Below are 24,351 nucleotides of genomic sequence, written 5' to 3'. Positions count from 1 at the left end.
CCAATTTCTCTGTTACATTCACATATACTGTATTATAATACTTGTCAATATAAATAATATTTTATATAGCAGGACAAAGAATTAGACGTGTCAGTAAGCTTTTTTTCACCCTCAGCTACTTTGCTCCGGTGGTCTCTAACTGACAGGAACTCAGGCACTATTTGTTATCTTTAGGCCCAATAAGTCCATCTGGTTTTGGTTTGGCTCCTCGAGATCGCCCCTGGAGATGTGGATGGAGGGGACTTAGGGGTGAGGCGGGGTGGTGGAGGGGCAGTTCTGGGAGTCTTTTTTCTCCTCTTAAATTGAATTTCTCACCATTCCAACTTGGGCCTTGGACCAGGGATAGAGCGAGAGCTTGCGTTCGGCTTCCAACCCTCAGGCTCCTGAAAAGCTCTGCAAAAAAATGTAAGAAAGAGGGGGAAAAATACTTGGAAGAAATCAGTATCACCTGTTTTGCCAAACGTCTTGCATGTTCGGAGTAATGGCCATTAACTGACTCTCTCTGTGTTTGTAATAGAGGAATGTATGAACTCTCTCTGAACCATTCGTGAAACCTTTTGTGTCTGATTAAATGATGTGTGAAAATAAACAAATAGTAGACTAAACAAAGCTGTCAGTCCAGTGAAATTCATGTTTAGGGTATTATATTGTATTGTAAAAATGTTTATTTTTAATACATGTACACTACACCAGGAGAAATATTTTCCAAAAAAAACTAACCTCTGTAGCAAAGGTCCATATAGTGTTGATGGTTATACATGTACAGTAGCCAATATAAAAATAATCTAGCTAGCTAGCTAGCCAGCTAGCTACATCCAGCTAGCCGGATGTACTTGAATACATGTTGGTGTGACCTCATCACTGAATCCGCACTTTGTCAGATATTCCCTGATAAATATAGTTTATTGTTTATTTATGTCTACAATCAATATCTCAGCAAATTGTTCACTTTCACTTTTCACTTTAAAGTCTTTACGTTATTTCTGTTTTTAAGTGAATAAAGGTAGTTTAATCCAAAATGGTATCTGATATCTGAAGTTGTGTAAATGTTCCAAATCATTTCAAAAAAGCCAACCTCTGTAGTGAAGATCCATATGATGTTGTTACACGTATACAATAGCCAACAGGAAACTCTGTCTAAATAGCTGCTTGCTAGCTAGCTGGCTATAGCCATCTACCCGGATTTATGTTTGTGTGTCCTTGTCATTGAATCTGCACTTGAAATACACAGTATGTTTACATCAACGTTGATTTACATCCACAATCAATAGTTTTAGGTAACTTGTGAATAATTGAACTTTTCCATTTGCCAGGACACGACTTTAACATTTTGCTTATTTTTACTTTAAAGGCTTTGCTGCTTTGTTTTAAAGTGTTTTAAGGGTTTTTTGTTGTTTTTTTTAGTTTAAAAAAGGCAAATTGAGCTTTTTTTTGTTTTTTATTTTGTGTTTTTGGTTACCTTATCTTATATTTCTGCATCATCCATTACAATCATGGAACACACAACTTGTCTGGTATTATCCCTTCTATATACTTCTGTATTATATTTTCTTTTTCATTTGGCTTTGATATCTAATGTTCTGTAAATATTCCTGAGGCCGTTTTCCATTTTTAGCTGCACATCTCTCTTCGTGTCCACTTTCTAAGAAGAAATTCCACAAAAGGAGCTAGAGCTCAAGTCGATTTCAGGTTTTCATACGAATGGAAGACAGTTTGTCTCCCTCATCCATCTCTCTTGTCATTGTTCAGTGCAGGCTATATAAATCAAAATAGAATAAAAATGAAAATAACCCAGAACTGTGAATTATTCTGTCGGCCCTTACAATTTTATGGCCATGACAGTCTTAAACTATTGGATGTTGAAGTGGTCAATTACCGGGTTTCCATGCTTTTTGGTCGTACAGTTTGTTTTTCTGGTATTTCTGTACAATTAAATACATGTTTCTCATGGTACTCCCCCATAAAGTCTGCACTTATCCCTGACTAACCCTGTGGGTTCTGTAAAATAAGACCTCACTGTCTTTTAAAGGCTGAAAGTTAAGGTATACTTTGTGGAAATGTAGCTTGAAATGTACACATGCTCCTCACAAACTCACATTGCTGTTTCCTCACTGTCATTCTTAATTTATTTCTGTATCTCAGCCCTTCCTGTGACCTCTGTAAAAACCCTCAATACCTTTTTTTACCTCCAATATATCTGAGCCAAAGACCCATTCCCCCAACATCATCATCATCCCGCACACACACTTTATTTTCTCAGGTGAACAAATTATGTTGCACACACTGACTCCCTCAGATGCTCTTTATTGGGCTGCTGGAATCAGCTGTAGACTATTTTAATCTTGAATAAGAATGTGTTTGTGTTTAAGGTTTAAATAGACCTGGGTTGAGATTGTAAAATTCTCACCAAAAATAGTTCACTACATTGTCAGAGATAGAAAAAAAATGCATTACGAAGACTGTTTCTAATCCCACATGGAGTGTTGTCCTCCCAGTCAGAGTTTAAAGATGTTATTGTAAAAACTAAATATACCCAAGAGAGAACAAGGAATCGTGTTAGAAAAAATTGGTTAATTTTAGACATTAGGAATCACAAATTAACTCATTTGTTATAGAAAGAGTGTAACATCACCTCACTTGTATCTATGGATAATGGACAATTTGCAAATGCTACCTATTGACAAGCATTATACTGTTCTTCAAAAACATAGCATTTAATTCCAGTCTAATATATAAAAAGAAATTATTCATAGATATGTTTCAAGATATCATCTAAAGTGTGGCAATGCAAAGAGGCCCTCACTAAGAACCTCTGTGCTACTCTGTTTGGGTATTAAAAGGGCAAAGGTAGTCATATCCCCATCTTCTAACTTAACTTAGGTTCAGGAGGACAAAAGTCATCTACATGATACTATAATTAAACCTGGATTTAAATTATTTACATGGTTTTCCTATCTCTTTATTTGCAAGCCACTGGCATTTATTGAAAATCTGTTTGTATTTCCTTTTTTATATTTTGCCCACTTATGAGTATGTATGTTGAGGCTCTTTTCAGTTTCTGGATACAGCTGAACTTCAAACAACAATAATAAAATGAAACATACTCTCATTTAAGACACAACTTCAATTTAATGGATGTGTACACACTTCACAAATACATGCTGAATTTGAAATTGTTAACACTCGGTGAGGACAACTTCTTTTACTAGCACTCTGTGTTCAACAACAATTAATGTAACATTCATTGTGATGTTAAATTAAAACCACATAAATGTAGTTCTAGCAACATTTGATCTACTTAGGCAACATTAGGTAGGTTGTGTATTACTTTCAGTTAATGGACCTTCACAGAAGGCATTTCAAAGATAACACTGTTTTGTGGAAAAAGCATCTACAGTAGCATGAATATGCAGCTAAAGTGGCACTAGAGTGGTATGACAGCTCAAGCATACAGTACAATTAAAAAAAGAAAAAAGTTTTAAAAAATGATTTTTCTGTGTATCAAGTTTAAGCATTTAATGGCTGATAAAACACATAAAGGCATGCAACAAAAAATTAAAATAATACACTTAGCTGATAAGACATAAACTGTGTCGGTGAACCGTTTGTTATAAAGTAGAAAAGTATTTTCTTTATAAAAACCTAAAAACCTGGACAAAGCAGGATGAAAAAGATGTAGGAAATATGGGTAGATCTGGCCACACAAGCCTTTTAACTGGAACTATGGTAGCTTCACGTATAATCTATGTTTGAATAATTAACACTATAAAGTGCACATACAGCTCATGACACAGACCACACAAATTCCATTCTGTCCATACATACAAAACACATCCAGCAATTTTATGGAGTCTGTTCCCTAAGATATAAGAAAGCCTGAATTTTAATCTACAGTTCGGCATTTATTTACAGCCCAAAAAAGGATATTGGATAATATTTGTAACTGAGCACAGAGAAATGCAACACAGATTATTACAGTCACATAATACAAATCATGCTTTCATACAGAAGCAGTCAAGGTATGTTTCTAAACATGTAAAGTTGTTATCTATCAACAGACAATGAAAACAGCAGCAATCAATAACAGCACAGTGTATTTGGTTAGAGATAAATGAGGGTGGCTCACTTGAGGGGATATTTCAAAGTGGATTAGATGTGCAATGTGCACATGCTTTCAAGGCAAAAGCGCCACACACAATCAAGCTCTTATATGATAATCCATGTCTAATGAAGCTAGGTCAGATTATGACATTAGCATCGTTTTGAAATGCCATATATACAAGGGGATGAAAAAATAACAAACGCCTTACAAAGTAATGCAATCCAATACACTACTACAAACAATCTAGACTCTCAACAATTACTGAACATGGTCAGCTTCACAAAGCATTTAGCATTTATTACATTTACTGGATTGATTAATGTTATGAGATGTTCTTGTTATTTTATTCACCCTTTGTTTCACTTGCATTACAGTTATGAATTGTATTCAAGGAAAAGACATTTTCATGAAAGTACAGTCTAATGCATGGTGGGACTATCTACTATTAAATTCCAATTAAACAAAACTATTTTTGTCTGTATATTGTTTTTTGTATATATTGCTTACATTAACACAACACAGTGGATCACATGTCAAGAAAAGGTTTGTGGGGTAGCCAGAATTTCAGCCCATGCCACAGGTGTGTGGACTGAAAATTAGGTAATTTAGATGGACAAGAGGATTGGTCCAAGTGGCCACAGCTGGAGCCATCACATCATGGTAGCCCTAAAAACAAAAACAGTGTAAATATTGTACATCTGTAACAGGCAGTTACCGAGTCTCCTGTTTCTGCTGTGCTACACTGCACAAAATTTGTGACATGCTTCCCCCTTGTGGATATTTTGAAAGCATTCCTGTGAGGGTTAAATGTTTGAGGTGGTACTCTGATCTCTTTTTACAAATACAAAAAATGTAATTGGTCAAACAGAATAACAAAATAATTTTTTAGCCAAGAAGAAAAGAAACCAGACCAACCTCAACTATCAGTCGTGGGCACACATGATGATCGCCGTGATCTGCACATAGTTTTCTGTGAAATAAAGCCCCCAAAAAATGTTCATTAGAGCAAATGTAAAAAAAAAAAACTATAATAAACACATATATAGGTATCCTCATTCCGTAAACATGATTTTATATGTGTAATTTTGTTTTAAAAATTGCATATTTTACTTCTCTACCACATAAAGAAAAACCTTTCAAATATTAGGAATGTTAATATATGAGCTTCAGAAAGTGTGCAACAAACTTTCCTATTTTTTTTAATATACTAGATCCCTGAAATTACAAAGAAAGTTGAATTTGTCCAAGATTTAATTTTATTGATTCAATATTATTTTGGAGACTTCAGTTAGTTTAAGATCAGCAGTCCAGTGTAGTATCTCAGTTTAGTTATGATAAATGCAGACCAGGACTGAGTATTCTACCTTTGTATAAAGGCGATGATGAAGGACTGGGTCAGATAGCCACGGATGTCTTAAGGCCTCAGATGCCCCCATCCTCCAACTGATGACAAACACAATGGCACACAAATATTATTCATATGTTCTAAACATGTTAACCTCAGCACACAAAAAGACAGTAAAACAGAGTGAGAAGATGGATACCTTTTATTCACAATGAGGAGTCTGGAGATGAAGTCTTTGGCTTCTTCAGACGTATCTACAAACTCTTGTTCCTCAAAGTTCCACTTACAGGCCAAGATGTTATTCAGAGTCTCGTTATCATCGTCACCAAGGAAGGGACAGAGACCACTCAGACTAACGGGAAGAGACAGACAGTCATTAACATTAGTTTGTGCGTGTGTGTGAATGTGTTTGTGTGTTTACTTACAGCATGTAGGTGATGACGCCGAGACTCCACATGTCTGTGTTGAACGACACAAAGTCATAGTTGATGACCTCAGGAGCAAGAAATTCTGGAGTGCCAAAATTCACTCGCAGTTTCTCCCGTGGTTTATATCTGTGTGGGAATATAATTGAAATTCATATCAATGACATTTACATTTTATATGACTACAGCAGTCAATAAAACTGTCAATAAAACAGAAGCAAATACTGGTACTTACATCCTAGCAAGACCAAAGTCGATGATTTTGATCTTATTTGTGACTCTGCTCACACATAGAATGTTTTCTGGCTGAAATTTATAACAAAACAAGTTAACTTAAGTAATTGATTGATTAAACTTCGAGAATGCGTGAAGTCTGTTTTTAAAATAAACATTAAAACAAATATAAGTGACTTTGTTACCTTTAAGTCCAGGTGTAGGATGTACATTTTGTGCATGTGCTGCAGGCCGTCGCAGATCTGCCTGATGAACACCACAGCGTCCAGCTCCATTAAAGTGTAGTTTTCATCAATGATCCTGTCAAACAGCTCCCCTCCACCAACACTGAGGTTAAAGACAAATGCATAAAAAAACACCACTTAAAGCATTTTAAATCTAAAGTTTCATTTTAGCCTAATTATCCACACTTTGAAGAATACATTTGTCAAACAAATAATAAGACATGAATTAAATAATTAACTAAAATTCTAATGGGCATTATTGAAGTAACTCTAGCTTAAAGTCTATGAAAGACAGTTACTTGGTATAAGGTTCAATAAGCTGTTTTGAAAATGTGCTGAAAATATAAAAGAAGGAGCATACTATTCAAGTACAAGGATGATGTCATTCCTTGACTCATAAGCTGCATAGAGCTGGATCAGGTTGGCATGGTCCAGATTATTCATGACCTGGATCTCATTCTTCACCACCTCCTACCAAAAACATAGGTGCAGACAGACAGACAGACAGACAGACAGCCAGATGCAGAAGCAAACACAGATGCGGACACACACGGACACACAAACACAGACAAGCGAGCACACGCACACGATGAGAGGTGTCAGCTGTTCTTTGCTATGAGACAATGCATCTTCTCTTCTAGGTCAAATATTTCTCACCTAGGTGAGAAGTATTCCCTCTGCTTCTGTTCCAAGGGGGCTTGTAGTATACTAGTATTTACTAAAAATTGGAACTGAGCCCCTGCTTTTTATATCATGTGGCGTGGCTCTCACTGTTGCATCAAAATAGGACTAATTCATTATCATGACAGTGAACGTTAGGTGCTGTACCTTTTCTTTCAGACTCCTGGCTTTGATGACCTTCGCTGCCAAAGTGAGACCGGAAGAGTTTTCAACACATTTGTGTACCTGGCCAAAACGACCCCTTGAAGAGAGAGAGAGAAAAACATTTAATTTCCATAGTTACAGAGTAACAGTTCCCAACTCTATCATCTCAAATCGTACATCCTAGCCGCCTAGAAACAGCTGTGAAACAGGACAGTGATAGTGTTTTATGTTTCCATGACAAATCAAAAACTGAAAACGGAGAAGTTTTAGGACAGTGTTTTGCTTAATCTGTTATTTCATTAAATCGGAGCTGGGCTGTGTCTCCTCTTTGAAGACTTGGATTAACACTTAGTGATTAGCTACCAGCTGGCATCAGGGATACAGTTTCACATACCACTCAGTCCTGAAGTAAAAATAACTGCCGTGACTCTGAAGTTATGAACCAGGGGAGAGGAGAGGAGAGAGGGTTACGCAATTAAGCTTTATGGGAATTGAGAACCTCTCTCTCACTGACTTAGATCTGTGATAGATCAACTGGTCATCAATAGCTTTCTTTTTTTTTTTTTTACATAGATACTTGAAAAGTACGGTGCTCACCCGCCCAGGACCTCCTGCCAGTTGATGGTGTAGAAGTTGATGATCTGGTTGGGCTTGGCAGAAACGATGCGGTGATTAAAAGGAGCCACTGCAGGAGGAGTGGTGTCTAAAGTAGGAAGGGGGGCCAGAGAGAATAGATATAATCTGTTTTAATAAGTTATGAGGAATGTGAGAACACAGGAGCATCAGCTACAGTGAGGCTTTTGAAAGGGTGCATGGCTGCTATATTCAAGTTAGCACATTGTGTATTAACACGCCATGATAAACTACAGGCGCAGTTGTTGCCTAAATATTATTGAGGAGCAGTGGTGGAAAGTAAGTGAGTACATTTACTCAAGTACTGTACTTAAGTACAATTTTGAGGTACTTGTACTTTACTTGAGTAAATATTGTTCTTTTTACACCACTACATTTATTTAATAACTTTAGTTACTTTGCAGATTCAGATTATTAATACAAAATCTAGTCAACAAATAAATGACGATGTATTATAAAGATAAAACTTTAGTGATCCTCAGGGGGAAATTCATAAACTACCCAGCAGTATATAAAGTAATTAAAGAGCTCCACCTTTACCAGCTGCAGCATTAAAGTGATGAACACAGTGATGCATCTATTATTATAATCCAATAATATCACATTATTATATTATATTATATATTATAGTATGTTATAATATATTATTCCAAAATGGGTCATTCTGCATAATGAGTACTTTTACCTTTGGTACTTTAAATATGTTTTCATGCTAGTACTTTTGTACTTTTACTTCTTACTTATGTTTACTTCTTTAACAGTCTCCAACATGTAGATTTTACAATTGTAACAGTGGACTTTTTCTGGACTGAAAAACTGGGTTAAAACTGGGTAAATAAAAATCAAAATTTCAACATCCTACCATGATTAGTGTTGAGGAGTCCTGACTTACCAATAAAGTACCGCTCTGCGTCTTCATCATCCTCCTCTTCTGCATAATTTTCTGCATCGTTTTCCTTTCTTGCTCTCTTCACCCTTTGTTTTAGGTTTAACTGGAATTCAACTCCATCTGCCCTGAAGACGGCCCAGTCCTCAGACTTCAGCCTCTGGTCATCCCCCTTGTTGTCTTCCTTCTTCTTCTCCTCCTCCTCCTCCTCCTCCTCCTCCAGCTCCTCCACCACCACCTGACTCTTTGTGTGGTCCTCCACTACAAAGTGTTCCTCAGTCACAAAGGACTTGATACTTGTGCTGCTGACCTCTGATATTTGGTCCTGCTCGGCCTCTGGAGATGGGGAGGCATCTTTGTTGTCATCGCTGCTGGAAAAAAGTTGTGATGTTTTTTATTTGTTTTTTGTTTGTTTGCTTGTTTATTGTTTACTTTTGTTTCATTACAGCTTGTGTAATTTTGATACATACTGTAGATGTGGCTAAAGGCACAGTTTAATTGATCTTTGAAAAAAAAATATAATCCAACACCATTAAGAATTAAGTCATAATATCATGAAATGGCTTGATTATTGAAATATATACAGTATATATAATAAGCCAAGGCTAATGACAAATGACAACCTTGCCTACATTAGCTGTGAATAGTCCAAACTATCTTGCTAAGAGTTTTTTGTAGGATCTCTGAAATATAACTGTATCCATAACAGATAGATGAGGCTCTATTCCACTGAACTGCTGAGTTAAAAATATATGAAAAATAGTGAGGCAATAAGCTTAATATTTCTGTAGTCTAATGTGTAATCTGTCAATTGTTTTCTTGATTGAATGTTTGGCCTATAAAACATCAGAAAAATGTCCTTCACGATTCATGATCATCAAATGTTTTTCTCGTTCGACCAACAGCCCAAAATCCCAAAATTTACAATTTACTTATAAGGCAACATAAGGAAAGCCAGCTAATTCTCACATCAACTGTTTGGTATTTTTGCGTTAAAAATAACTTAAACGATTAGACAAGTATCAAAATATTCATCGATTTATGGACTAAACATAGTCAGTTAACATAAGACTACCTTGGAGCAGTCAGTTCTTTTTCGGCGTCATGTGCAGCTGGGAACTCTGAGGTTTTGGCTACTTCTTCAGCTGGAGAAGCAACCTCTTCCTTCTTTTCCTCTGGGACATAGAGCTTTTCTTCATCGTTCTCTTTCACCTGATCCTCCACATCAGGCTTAGGATCCTCCTCTGTAACCGCTGCCTCTGCCTCATGCACCTTTTCCCCAACCTCCTCCTCACTAACTGCCTCAACAGCCTCAAGTTTCTCAGCCGCAGCCACTTGGGAATCCTCACGCAGGTACAAGTAGCAAGCAGGGGCATCTGGCTGTCGATCTTTAGGGGACACTCCAGCCTCCAGATCCAAATATCCAGGGGTGAGCTGGTGACCTGACTTCTCTGCATTCTCCTGGTTGAGTTTCTGCACCTCTTCTAGAAGCAACACCTGCTTCTTCAGGGAGATATTTTCTGCAAAAAGTCCAAATAGAATTTGGATTCAGTCTCTCACAACCTGTTAAACATTCATCATAGCTTTCCAACAAATGAAGCTGCATAAACATTGAATTGTTTGTTTTGTCAAAGGTTATGGGGTAAATCATGAGGTTGCCCGATATTTCAATTTTGACCTTCTGAAATTTGTTTCTGTGTCACAGTATAAATGCTAGTCGACCACATGTAATATGTAATATCATTCTAACTAATTCTCTCATCGAAGCTTTGAGGGCAAATTCATGTTTTTATTTACATATTGCTGCTGCCGTGTCTCATTAATTATTTTAACTGGACACCGGAGTTTAAACACTGACAGAACTTTGTAGAACTGACAATATGTTGATCTCAGCACCTGCTGTGTCTGGGGGCTTCATCTTCTTTTGAGCTTTCAGACCCTTAGGGCTCAAACAGGGCTTATCTGCACCATCTTTACCTTTGTGGTCCTTCAACTGTGAAATACAAATAAAAAACAGTGAAATCTGGACAATATATCAACATTCAGTTTTTACATTCTCAAATCAATTATTTCAGTTAAAATGTTATATTAAAGGAATATTTAGATTTTTTTTTATCCACCAGAACTTTGCTTTATTATTCCTGTCTAAAATAAACAATTCAGCTAGATCACACTCGTACTATTTACTGTCCCAAAGCAAAAATGAAGGTAACAATGATTCTTCTCTTTGCCAAATGTAACTATAGCTATGCAAAAATCTCACAATGTTAGACGTTTCTTGTCAAGAAAATCAGCACAATATTCACAGTATGGAGGCAGCCCTTTAAGCTAAAACATGAAGAACAAGGTGCCAGTCTGAAGCCAGAAATGCAAAAGCGCATACAGTATACTTGCATATTATAAATAAAAAGATAAATTCCTGTATACATACAGACTATAAGCACAATAAACCTACAAAGTTTCCACATTTACGAGAGGTGAGGAAATGCTTTGGTCCATGGAGCTTTATCTTGTGAGGCTGTGGAGAACGGGGCTCACATGCAGGAATTATCTCCTGATTCCCTTTACTGGCTTTATTAGAGGAAGGATTCTAGTAAAAAGAAGATGGGAATGCTTAGTAGGGTTATTTGAATGCACATGGAATGGAAGAAATATCACATATGAGAATGAATGTCAACAAGAGAGACAAGAGGTTGATGACGATGTTAGGATAACATGTAACACACACATGACAAATGAATCAAAAATCAAATGAATAATTCAATGAAATGACAGCGACAGTTTGATTTGATGAAGTTAGGTTCACATGTCAAACACACAACACAACAAATGAATCAAATCAAATTAATCAATCAATGAAATGACAGATAAAATAATTTTTAAAAAAGGCTAAATATAATCAACACTTTTTCAGCTAACAGATTAGCACATTTATTGCACATCTCCTATGCACAGATTGACTTGTATCATGGCATGCCTTTGATTATTCATAACAGATGGATAGACAGCAGCAGGGCAGTGAATTTATAGCTTATCACTTGTCGTACTCAGCGATGGAATGCAATGCCGACCCTGAGCGGAAAATATTACAAGTGACCGAAGGCTGTTGTTCAAATTTCTAAGCTGAGGAAACTCACTAAACACTCTCTGATCAGGTTAGCATGGAATAACCTGTCTTGAACCCATGGTGTCTCACATTTGTTCTCTGAATGCTGTCATGAGATAAACAGTAGAGGGGATATTTAGAGTGCAGTGTTTCCCCAGTGACAGCAGTGTTTTCTGGAGTTCAGAACTCCGATTGGTAGATTGGGGAGAGCGTGGAGAGGCCGTAGTAACAGGAATTACTTGTAAGATATCTCACACCTCTAGAGGTGGAGGAAGATGGAGCCACCACCTGACAAGTGCTCTGACGACCACAGAAATTCCCTGAAATGTGAGTCACACGAAAGTCATTGGGTTGGTATGTGGTCATTAATCATCAGGATATAATATAGCCATAAAATTATGATCCAAAATTATAGTTGGCTTGAATTCAGTCATATCTTAATTTAACACAAATATGAATGCAAAAAGCTGACTGCACTGTTGTACACTGTGCACTATAACAAGTATTCCTTCAAGTTTATGTGATAACCTTGTCACGTGACGTCACAACCACTCAGGTGAGTTTGCTCTTTGCTTGTAGGTCATAGTGGAGAAGAGATATGACTCTAACCTCAGCAGTTACGGAAATGATAGGAGTATGGCGATAACGTGCTTTAGGGAGTCTGTAAGTGCAGCTCATGCCTTCGATGCCAAGCAGCACTTAGTGACCTTTATATAGGGCCATGGTCTGACTTATGATTGTATAATGAAGTCAAAAACCTCAGGTTTGATTTGGAGGTGACTTCAGTGTCACAGGAATTAGAAAGCATTTAATTCAGCCAAGCCAAAGTTGAAACTTAAGACATTAAGTTAAAAATGTAAGTTCCACATCCTGACATACAAGTGCAAAGCACAGTGGAACAACAGTAACCTCACTGATATTTACATAAGTACATATTTACTCTTTTACTTCTCTGAACATATACCAGCAATTGCTGGAACACAGCATGCCGTGTTAAATACAGACATTTATTGGAACCTCTAAATCAAAGGTGCTTTGACAGCATTAACAGCAGGACTCCCAATAACATTTTATGAAGAGCTATTTTGTGCTGAAGTTAAATAATTTGCAAAGAATCACATGGCATAGACTTTAGGCAGTACCCACTGTTACCGCTTTACAATAGAGGGTAACATGTAAAACACACCATGTCCGAACTGGCACAGAATTGAATTGGACACAAGTAAGATTAACAGTGTTCACAAAGCAGATACACGGCAGATATGTGACTTGTTTACGTGAGTTAGTGAAAGAAACAAATTACTAATGAGAGATGGGGAGAAAGACTGACTCATCACAATTTGTTGACACCTGACTCTTGGTGAGCTGAAGGGGTTAAAGCCCTTTTAGACCACAAACACTGCAGCCCAGATTCAAAAACAGCATTTCAAAACCAGGACACTCACATTTCACCCCTGGCCTCACACCGGCCCTCTCGTGCCCAGCCAGGGGAGTCCCAGTATGAGCCTCATGCCAAGGAGGCCACGTTGCACTCAGCATGGGTAGAGGGCCAACAAGTATAAATGTGAGATCAATTGGGGTTTTATATAAGCTATGAGTGACATATTTATTGTGCAGTAGTTTACATAACACTATAAGATTAGCGTTCTTAATTACTTTACCATCAATCAGCAGTTGGCAAGTGTAAACACGCCAAATCCCAGACACTACCTATTACCCTAGCCCATAATATGGGTAATTTAACACGCAAGCCAAGTCACATTCATCGGCAAGAGAACTGTTGGGGTGGTCAACTTTGCTGCTATGATCATTTTCACATGTTCTGCCAACACAACAACGAGATCTTTTTAAGATCTAAGAAATCAAAGTCAGCATGGAAAATATGGAGCATCTTCTGCTACAGCGGCAAGAACGAGACTAGATGTCCTAAGTGATGAATGGGCTGTGATACATGGCAACACCTTTAGAAACTTAAAAATGTCAAATGTACACTTTAGAATCTAAACTGACAAAATATCAAACCCTTAATCCATATCAACAATATTTGGATTATATTTCTCCAAAACCTACTGTATGCAAAAGCAACATAATGCTGCCTTTGCACATTTGGCCGTACAGCAGATACACACTTGAAGCAATTTTTGAGTTTCAGCATGTTATTTCTTAGTCTCACCTTGTCAGGCTTCTTGTTTATTGTGTCTGTAGATGATTTCCTCTTAATGGCTTGCTTGCCTTTATTGTCTTTGAGCTTAGAGCCCTTCCGAGCTGCAGGGCCTTTGAACATCAGCTCCATAACCCTGGAACTCTTCACCGTCTCCCCAATGAAGCTGATCATCTGCTGCATGCTAAGGACCAGTTTTTCCATCCCTTCGAGCTTCTGAGCCTGCTGCTCGGACCGCTGGTTCACCACCGACATTACCGTGCTCATCTCCTGACATATCTCCCTCACCTCTCGCCCCATGACCTGGGTCTGGTTCACCATCCTGGGTGGAAAATGGATCTCCTCCTTGTCTACCTTCAATTCCTCCATATCCTTTTCAATGCCATCAATGTCCTGAGACATCCCATCTAGTCGGTTGAGGACCTTTTCTTGAATGTTGATGAGCTTGTCCATCTTGCTGCTCAGTGACTCTATCCGTTTTTGGATGATGTCAAAGCTTGCACTGCTGCAATCTCCTACTGTGTTCATTACTAAGGAACTCATGGCTTCCGGTGATATAAAAATCACGTTAAGACACCAACTTGAGACAAAAATAGGACCAATAACGTCCGTGAAACAGACGAAAAGACTTTTTCAAAAATCGTAGCCAGCTCTTCCCTTCTGTGCTCCCTGTTGGTGTGCAAGCTAATTAAGAAAAGTGAAACAGTGCAACAGGAGGGATTCAAAATCAAAAATCACTAATCACCAGCAATGCAGATGAAGATTTGAAACCTCTACAACTGCAAACTCTGGTAAAGTCAGCTCTGACTAGTATTAAGTTTTAAAAAAAACTTCTCTGTTTTTCTCACACTTTATCCCTGGCGCCTGCTTCTCTCCACACTAGAAATGGTATTAAGAATGAAGTGAGCTGGTGTCCCTAAATGTAAATGGACAGCCTACGTCAGCAGGGGTCAAGTGTTTGGGGTGGGGGCTTGGCACTGGTTGGGCTATGAGACATTTGAGAGCCTTTAAGTGTTAAGCCTACCACCGTCACTCTCCTGCTAGGTGTCAAAATGGTCACTGTACACAGTACTTCTGCAGTGTGTAAGACAAGCGTGACAATGCGCATTCATTTTTTCCGTTTTTTTCCTGACAATGACATTAACTGGTTGGAACAGATGGACACGCCTCTCAACACAGTACAAGTTGTGTTGACAATGAAAAAGTAATATTCAAATAATATTCATGGGATTAAAAAGTCTGAAAGGACTAGGCTGCTGGTCATTTGTCACTGCTGTATATGGGTCTGTCTGTGTACAATTGTGAATGAGAACCATATTGCAATGCAAATTCCCTCTTTATCTCTTGAATGCCTGTAACTTGCACCAAGTGTCAAGGGAAAGAAGAAGCCTGTGGCTCCTGGCTAAGGGGACCTACAGTAAGATGTTTAGCCCTTCTGCTGAAAGAAGAGACACGGGATTATTTATACGATGCCCTACTGACTGACAAAAACATCCACTGATAACCTTCCTTAAGAGAGTAAGGGATCAATTTTAACTTAGCTCTTGTAATATGACCGGAATCCATGTTGCCCATGAATCAAAATATGTATGATTAATTCTAACAAGTGACATGTGTTTATGTCAACTCACAGAGTATAAACAGATATTAAATTCCTAAGCAAACACTGAACTACATCAGAGAATAAATACTATAGTCAAAATTATTAACTACATGCTGCAATGCACATATGGTGGGTTACTCAAGCTATTTCCTGACAACTTTGCCTTCACAAACTTTGAAAACTCATTTTGTCGCCATAAATTCATGGATGATAGAGCTTAGGAGGAATCCAGTTTTGCTCAAGCCACCAGCTTTGCTCAAGCCACCATGAAATACAACAGAGGCACAGACTGCGGTGACCTCAGCCAAGCTCTTCTCACTCCTGTGGCTCAAACCAAAATCTGGGCTCAGGGGTGCAGGGAACCGAAGAGGGGTGTGAACTTGGTAGAGAAAGTGGAGTTGAGTCAGGTAAGGTGAGGGAAGGGAAGGGATAGAGTTTACCTGTCAGCTCATGTTTCATGACAAGTCACCGCATCAAGTTTGCATATTACGCTCTTTCACTTGCGCAGGATGGCTACAGCGGAAAGAACAAGTGACTGTCACAGCAGAAACAGATGGGAGTGAGACCAACCATCAATCATTCAAGGAGAGACAGGGACGCTCACACCTGTCATTGGATGCCAGCAGATGACAGACAACATAGGTCATTTGCAGCATTGTTGTGTCAATTTGAGCGGCATGGACAGACAACTTTCTTATGTAGTCGTGTGCATGGAACAGACTGGATTTTTTTCCACACAAGCAGCAAGAAGAATTTAAAGTATTTCTTTACAAATGTAAATAAAAAGACAAAAAGAAATGGATTCTGCCACACAGCATTGTTAAATCTGTTATTTTGCTGCAGATTAATGGATAGCACGCATGACTACGATGGCATCACATTATATCTGTCATTGCTTAAAGGTAGAGGGGACTTTAAGGATATCAAACCCAGCAGGGGTTATAAACAGACCTTTGGCGTCTGAGGCCTATGACACAAAGCAAATATCAAGTGTATATCACTTACACTTTACAGTGAAACTAACGCCAAAGAAAGTAACAGCATCATGACCGGTGCTCAAAGTCCTCTCTCACCGTCTTTGCCAAGCACAAGTATGTGTACACACAGCCTGAGCACACAAGGTGGCAGCTGAGAAATCTCTGCCCCGTCTATTGGTGCATGATTAAAATGTTGTTTAGTTAATGTGACAGCAAAATTATTAGCATGTTTTGAGGCATTTGTCAAACTGCATGTATGTTCAGAAGGCAAATAATGAACAAATACTTCCATGTTTGTGTGTCCGTGTGCCCTGGCTGACCTTGCAGTTTGAACACCTACTACTTATGGATATCAAGAGTGGAAAAGATTTAAAGGTAAAGTGATATACAGCAGAGGGCTTAGCTCCTTTAAATAGTAAAACTTCAAACTTTTAAGGTCACCATGCATCCTTTGTAACCCTAATAATTATGAAACCAGTATCTTTTATTTTTTGCTGTTGTTTTATGGTGTAAAGTGTCTTTAGTACATAGAAACATACCCCATAAATCAAATTTATTATCAATATCAAGGTAAATAGTAGGGCTGGCAATGATTATTTTCATTTTTGATTAATCTGCCAATTATTTGCTTAATTACTCGATTAATTGCTTGGTGTAGGTAATGTCAAATAAATGCTTGTCACAGTTTCCCAGAGCCCATGTCTGACATCTTATTTTTGTCTGTCCAACCCCAAAACCCAAAGATCAATCTACAATGATATGGACAGAGAAAGCAAATCCTAACATTTAAGAAGCTGGGACCAGAGAATATTTGGCATTTTTGCTTAAAAAAACCCCAAAACAATGAATCAATTATTAAAATAGCAGATTAATTTCCTCTAATTTAATCAACTAATCAAAGAATCGACTACTTGTTGCAGCTTTAATAAATTGTTGTTAATTATAGGTCAATAGGGCACCTCATTATAACATATATAATTATGAGACCATTTGACCACAAATAACAAAAAATCCAAATAAATGAAGGTCTCAGGGACATTTTTATAGCAAACAACTGCTTGAAGTCATAAACAATAATTACAGCATAATAGGTTTTATACACCAAATAAAGTATATAAGTCTATATAAGTATAAAGTCTATAACCTCCTGTGAGTACACATGAGAGCAAAAAGACAAAAATGCACATTTTTCTGTACTTTTTCTGAACAATCAGAACTTGTGGGAAGTTATATGACTGAATAATGTGATCTGCATGGCCTTCTGCATGAGGCTATTTGTTTGGCACTGGGACAAGGTGAACTGTTAAAAATGGAGCACGACCTCCCTAACAGAGAACACAATGTCCTGGGAAGCACCAGGACTGTACTGTGGCTACTGTCCAGTCATCTCTCCAGTCTCCACTCACACATCGCACAGCCTGCCAACTCTGGCTATACTTTCTCTCGGAAACTTGTGGGCCTAAATGTGTGTGGCAGCGATGAAACTTAACTCCTCGTGCTAATGTCTAAGACGTCTCTTTCCCCATCATTTCATGTTTTCTCTTGGCATGTAAGCACAGTTTGCTGCTGCACTTTGACAGAATTTTTGGGTTTGTTTATATGAGGCTAGAAAAACTACATTATGCTGATTCAATACACTGACTCCCCACATAGCCTACATGCATACAAATACATGCCTGTTTGCCTTGTGAAATGTAATAAATGTTCATGTTATCCCATCCAAGCTAAAGAGACTGCATAAGATCTGCACTGATGCCTTTTCGAATTGGACACGCACAGAGGAACTAAATTATGTGAAACTGTATGTGCCTGGTCCAATTATCCTCTAACTAGGTTTTTATTTTGAACAGCAGGTGGCATTGTTCATCTGTATAAAGAATGAACAGGGAGACTCTGGAGCTCAAAAGTCAGATGTAAAGTGATACTCAAAATCTTTTAAGTTTGAAAAAAAGTATGTACAAAAAAGTTACATCTATATAAACTTCTCAAACCACTCCTGCAGCGAAATCGAAGGTTTCCTGACCAGAGGAAGAGCAGGAGGCGGACACTCAAGTCACAAACGAATATGTGTGTATGCTCACGAGCTAGAAAGGACATGTTTGAGCATTGGGACAGCGGCAGTGTTTTTAGCCATATTAACATACATATGTGTCGTAGAGAAGATGTTTATGAAGCAGGAGTGGTACTAATTTTTGTTGCATTAGGGCTGCAACTCAGGATTATTTGGTTATTATTGGTTGATAAAATGTCCAAAAACAGTTAAAAAAAAAAATAAATGTAAAATAAATTGTCTGTAACAATTTCTTAGAGCCCATGTTAAAGCGTTTAAATTGCCTGTTTTGTCTGACCAACAGTTGAAAACCCAAAAGTACCAAAAGTACTCAGTTTACTACCATAGAGGACTAAGAAAAGCAAATATTTGCATTTGAGAAGCTGGACCTGCATTTGGGGCATTTTTGTCACCTGCTATATTTCACCTAATTGATTAATCAATTAATTGTTTCAGCTCTATGGTGCATCACTGACTTTTCACAAGGATTATGTGTATTCATATTAAAATGGTTTAAGTGAGGATGACACATGAAATCTTATGTAACTCGCCGCTGCTCAGAAATTTTAAAAAGAGCTATTGACATTTTTATTTCTATTCAGCACACGTAATCTTACTTGTACTTGAGAAATAACTGCAGTCAAGTACGGTGCCTCTACTTGAGGAAGATATTCCCAGATGCACTATTATTACCAGTATGGACATTTAAGAAGCGCTTTACATTGAGGATGTCATAAAGGGTATTAAAGGTTGGCGACAGAATGCAAAGAAAGCTTAGTCACATACTTGTGGATCTACTACAGTAAATGTCAGTGTGGATCTTCTAAATGCCAAGGGAGGAATGGAAACCCGAGAGCGTGAGAGGGCTTCAGCTTGTCTCTGAGGCGTACTATTATGGCATTAAGGATAACTGCGGTATGTGTGTATTTATAAAGATGTGTAGTGTGTGTTCATACTGAGGCAGAATTCTCTGTGTACAAATAACCAGTCTACAAAGTGAAACAGGGAAAGTGAGAATGGGCCATATCTAATGGTTTTGATGCAAACAAATAACTGGAACAGATATCCTACAGTAAATATATCTGAAAAGGTTTCAGGCCTGTTGCTTTTCCTACCACAAGGCAAAGCAATAGTGATGTCACCATTGTACTACACATACTGTATAGTAATGCTACGTCACAGAAGCAATGTGGACATTTTTAATCACTAGATGGCAGCAGAAGCAGGATTTTCAAGCTGTGTTTCATCACCTTGAAACACTGCGGTGTGCCTGTCAGGCTCTACCACTAGAGGTCACTGTACCTTCTCTAAACTCTGCACTCATGAACACCACCAACCCTTTATCTCATGTTTTATCCTTCCTGCTGCTATCCGTAACATAGCAAAACACATATGCATCATATTTACCAGTGTCACCTTTCACTGAGCATCACATGCTGAAAGGATTGCCCACCATATGTTGAGCTAACTAATTAGATGTGACATTTAGCTGGAAGATAATATAGGAAAAGTGTGTGCAAGAGTAAGCACTTAATTGTCCATAATGCACAAATAAAAGTAAAGACAACGCCAAGATGGCTTAATATGCAGCTATTAAAAGTAAGTGCTTAAAAGTGTCTAGACAAATCAGAAATGTATAAAGTGATGTTATAATTAAACAAAAAATAAGAATAAATTACATACAAAGTAACATATCCATTATATAAAAATATCTAATCATAATATGTTAATATATATTATAATACAAAATGAATGCATTGTACCTGTCAAATAAACCTAATTAAGTACAGAAATGTACTATTAATAGCTGTTAAAAAAATAAACAGACAGCTTGTTTGTTGTCTGAGGTTAAAGTAATTATAACACTATGATTAAAGAGGAAACCCATTTCCATCATCAGAATTGGCCCTCTCATAAGAAGCGGCAGAGAGCCTGCTCTACATGAAATTTGATGCTACAATACAACACAACAGCAGCATGCCTCTGCTCCCTGCTGGCAACTCATGTCTTGTGTCAAATGGAACTTGTGGGCTGGATCTTGCCCACAGAATTCAAAGTCTTGTCATCAGTTATAAATCATGTATTTGATGCCAAATGTGCATCATAGCCTCTTCCAAGGAAACTAAGAATAACATCAATAAGACTAAACAGAACAAATAAAGTGGAAGCAAGGATACTAGCTGTCTCTTGTGCCCATTTTAATAACATGGCTTTATGTTTAATCAACAACCTCAAGATTTCATTCTCACCATCTTTAACATACTTAACATACATATTTCTCTACTACTAAACATGTCAGGTGTTTTTTACCTACTGTAACTCACTGATTTTACAAATATAGGTGCTTCTCAGAGTATAGACCGTCCAAATGAAGTGCAGTACAATAGAAGTAGAAAGAAAAAAAATCAAAACAATGTGTCAGTAAAGACTTTTTGAAATGACTATTTCACCAGCCTAATGGGACATTCCTATGAGGACAGTGAGATTATCAAGTAAGGGAGATTATTAAATGTTGGAGCTCCATCAGCTGCTGCCATACCCTCTGAAGACAGTACAACATTGTTAACAGGATCGATAGTATTAGTAACTGATCGTGGCATTCTGTTTAAAGGCCATCACGAAGCAATCGCACAACTATCCATCATTGTTCCAGAGAAAAAGCAAACTGAGCTCTGAATACAATAAATTGCGATTTTATGCAGCATACATTACATTCCCATTTGTCTGATGCTTACTATACAGGTATAAAACAATCATATGTTAATGCCAACATGACCCAAACATGTTTTCCTCCAAAAACGTTTGAGCAGCATGGCCATGGACCTAGCATCCTAAAGAAATCTTATGCAGGTGTTAGCAAATCAAGAAAAGTCCTGACATAAACTGAGCTTTTGTCCTGTATTCTCTCAGTAGGACTTGTAACAATAAAATTGAGTGCATTTTCAATAGAATACAACTTTACTGTCCTCAAAGGTAGAAAATTGTATCTGACCATCTGGCAGTTCATTAAAACATTAACACAACACTGACAATATGAAGTTTTGGGAATTATTGGTCCATCCAGCTGGTTCCTCTGCTAATGTTTGAATATTATTCAACAAGTCAAACAGCCTTGTATATACCTGAATGGCGGGTGGAGTGGATGCTCTGTGCCTCCTCCTGTAGCAGAGTAGATCGCACAGCCTGCGCCAGAGGTAGGATGCGACCAGACACATGCTGTTGACTAGCCAAATCTCCCAGCCTGTGACAAAGTTTTCCATGGCTTTAACTTTACTCTTCATCCTTCTTCTATAGCCTTGCTCTTCCTATCTTTAGCTACAAAGGAACTCTTGGAGCTTTGGGAGAAGAGTCTCAAGTGGAGACTTAGAGGAGATGACACTTCCTTCCCAGGGTATGGACCGCCCAAACATTAATACTACACCATCCTCCACAGCTTCTGTTAATTCAGTCAGTGCCCCACTCACATCAGCACTTAGGAGCCAAAGGATGGGCAGTTTGTCCTCGTGACAAAAGAGTGACAGGTGCCAGCAAAGGGTGTGTGAGAGACACGCTCTCTCTCACTTTATCTAATCCTTCCAGCTTCGCTAGAAAGCAGGACTTTTATTCTCCTCTCTGAATAAACTATATGACACAGTCCACCGAAAGCAAAATTAATCTTCAACACAGTTCTGATATTGAAACTGAGAGAATTGTGATAGGGGGTCTAGTCTCTCTGTCAACACAGACACTTGGATGTGGTGTAAATAAATAGCCTGTGCTATTGGATTACTGCTCCAAATGTCACACAGACATTCATTTGGGGGCTTACACAGTCTCAGCTGAAGCAATCTTACATTGTTTAATCCTAAATTTTAGCATGTTGTGTGCATACAAATATAACAAACATTATTAAATGCCAATCCAAATGAACAATTAAGGCATAGATTATTTAATAAATGAGGGATGGTACCTCTGAGGATTTTTAAACTGAACCACATAATCTGTATTGTGCAACAATGACACTTTAGGTGTGAAAACCATTTGGCAACAATGCCAAGAAAGCATCATCTGGCTGACAGTAGCCAATCACAGCTATGTACGGCATGTCTGGAAATCTCGCCGGCCTCCTCTGGCTTCACCACTGGCTCTGCCAAATGCAATAATGAGCTCACTTCTGGATGAGAGCTGTGCTCTCACTGCTCAAATGAATTTCTTGGCTGCCGTGTAGGGGAAAAAAAGCAAAACCCGTCTTAGATTACTCACAATGTCTCAGTTTTCTCTATGTTAGACAGCTTATGTTACATCTGCAACATGTGATTAATTGAATCCCAGACTACATGCTTTACAGTATTTTGGCACTCTTTGGTTATCACATCATTTGGTACTTTTTACTATAAAGAGAGCAGCAGCAGTGAAGTTTCTGCTGAAAATTAAGTAAATGCACCTGTACATTGTTACAGCATTCCTGTTATTTAAAAATGTGACTTTTACCATCCTCTGCTGGTGCTCCTGCAGACTCAAAAGACTCATTCAAAAAAGACAAAACACTGTACATGAATACTCCCTGACATAGCCTGCATATATTTTATATGGGGTTCATGAGCTACATGGATACCTCTGGATCAAACTTCATCTCCCAGAAGCAGCGCATGGTTTTCACCTTCTCCAAGTAGGGGAATAAGGCCAGCTTGGTCATGTTTCGGCTGATGGCACACTGATGAACTGACTTCAGCTTGGCCATTCTCCCTGAGGGGGACACTTGGCTGCCAGCCCTTTCTTTCTGAGCTCTCTCTCCGTCTTGCCGGCCTGGTTGACCTTTCTGGTGTGTTTCTCTTGGCCTGGTCTTTTATCTGAGCAGAGAAGGAGAGAAAGACAGTGAAGGGCTGCCGTTAAGTACCACTAACTTTGTAAGAAAATAGCAGCATTAAATCAGTTCAGTTTGTTCTGCTTCTTCTCCATAATAAAGTACCATAATATTGTATGCTTTTATCTTTTGTAGTATGGAGAACCTTGAGGGTCTTGCATGGTAATTAAATAGCTCATTAAGTGAAGCCAACAGATATTTAGCCACAGTGTTAAAATAAAGCAACAAGCATTGTGAAGGTGTCACGTTGAGCTCTGGGTAATTGTGATGACATTTCTCTTCTTGATTAATGGGGGGCGGGGGGGAAATCAGCAGATTCAGCATAATGAAAATAATCACTAGTTGCAGTCCTTTACAAAATAGTTAAAATTAGCTATACCTTAACCAACAGTAAAATCCTACTTTTACTTTAATGCATGAGTAATAATTATCGAACATAATATATAATAGTATAACATGTCACAGGGGACATTTTTCTGCATTGAGTAGGCCTACTTTTACTTTTAATACTTTAAGTACATTTTCCTGATTATACTTACATACTTTTAGTTGTGTAACATTTTTAATGCAGGACTTTTACTTGTAACAGAGTATTTGTACAGTGTGATATTAGTACTTTTACTGATCTGAAAAGGACCACCACTGGCCTTGTTGGTAATTCAGCCTTGTCAAACTAATATAAATTAATGAAGTGTCCTCCAAACTCCATGGCCAAAATAACTGAGACACGTGCTGCATTCACGTACTACAGCCTATAGGAAAAAACAAGTTTCCCTTGAGCCCATTCAAGTTTTGAAATAACTGCTACAGTCACATTTTATTTGCAAAGTTAGCCACACTTAGCATCCCAACGGTTAAACCAAAAACAACCCAACTGCAATTACGGTGTCCATCTTTACGTAGCCTAGCGTTTGTCCCGAAAACATAAATTAGAACA

At 38.1% G+C, this 24,351-nt stretch overlaps 1 protein-coding gene across 5 annotated transcripts; it reads right to left on the bottom strand.

The window, feature by feature from the left end:
• Positions 1-3,109: 3,109 nt before the first annotated feature.
• On the bottom strand, positions 3,110-23,398 carry mylk4a (myosin light chain kinase family, member 4a). Of its 5 annotated transcripts, none has more exons than XM_044220587.1 (15): positions 23,166-23,398; positions 11,130-11,264; positions 10,571-10,667; positions 9,750-10,194; positions 8,681-9,045; positions 7,753-7,858; positions 7,159-7,252; positions 6,692-6,801; positions 6,292-6,433; positions 6,108-6,178; positions 5,873-6,001; positions 5,647-5,799; positions 5,467-5,545; positions 5,018-5,072; positions 3,110-4,768 (listed from the first exon to the last, which is right to left on the bottom strand). In XM_044220587.1, the coding sequence occupies exons 1-14, from the start codon at positions 23,289-23,291 to the stop codon at positions 5,019-5,021; spliced, it is 2,106 nt and encodes a 701-aa protein (XP_044076522.1). In that variant the 5' UTR covers positions 23,292-23,398; the 3' UTR covers positions 3,110-4,768; position 5,018. The 5 variants fall into 5 exon arrangements, with proteins under 5 accessions (XP_044076522.1, XP_044076523.1, XP_044076519.1 ...); XM_044220588.1 differs by having other exon boundaries at positions 23,211-23,398; XM_044220584.1 differs by lacking the exon at positions 23,166-23,398 and adding an exon at positions 13,954-14,843.
• Positions 23,399-24,351: the final 953 nt, after the last annotated feature.

This window comes from Siniperca chuatsi, linkage group LG13 (genome assembly GCF_020085105.1).
Source record: "Siniperca chuatsi isolate FFG_IHB_CAS linkage group LG13, ASM2008510v1, whole genome shotgun sequence".
NCBI classification, from domain to species: Eukaryota; Metazoa; Chordata; class Actinopteri; order Centrarchiformes; family Sinipercidae; genus Siniperca; species Siniperca chuatsi.
Note: the sequence above shows the minus strand (reverse complement) of the source record. Positions and strands in the feature narration are given on the sequence as shown.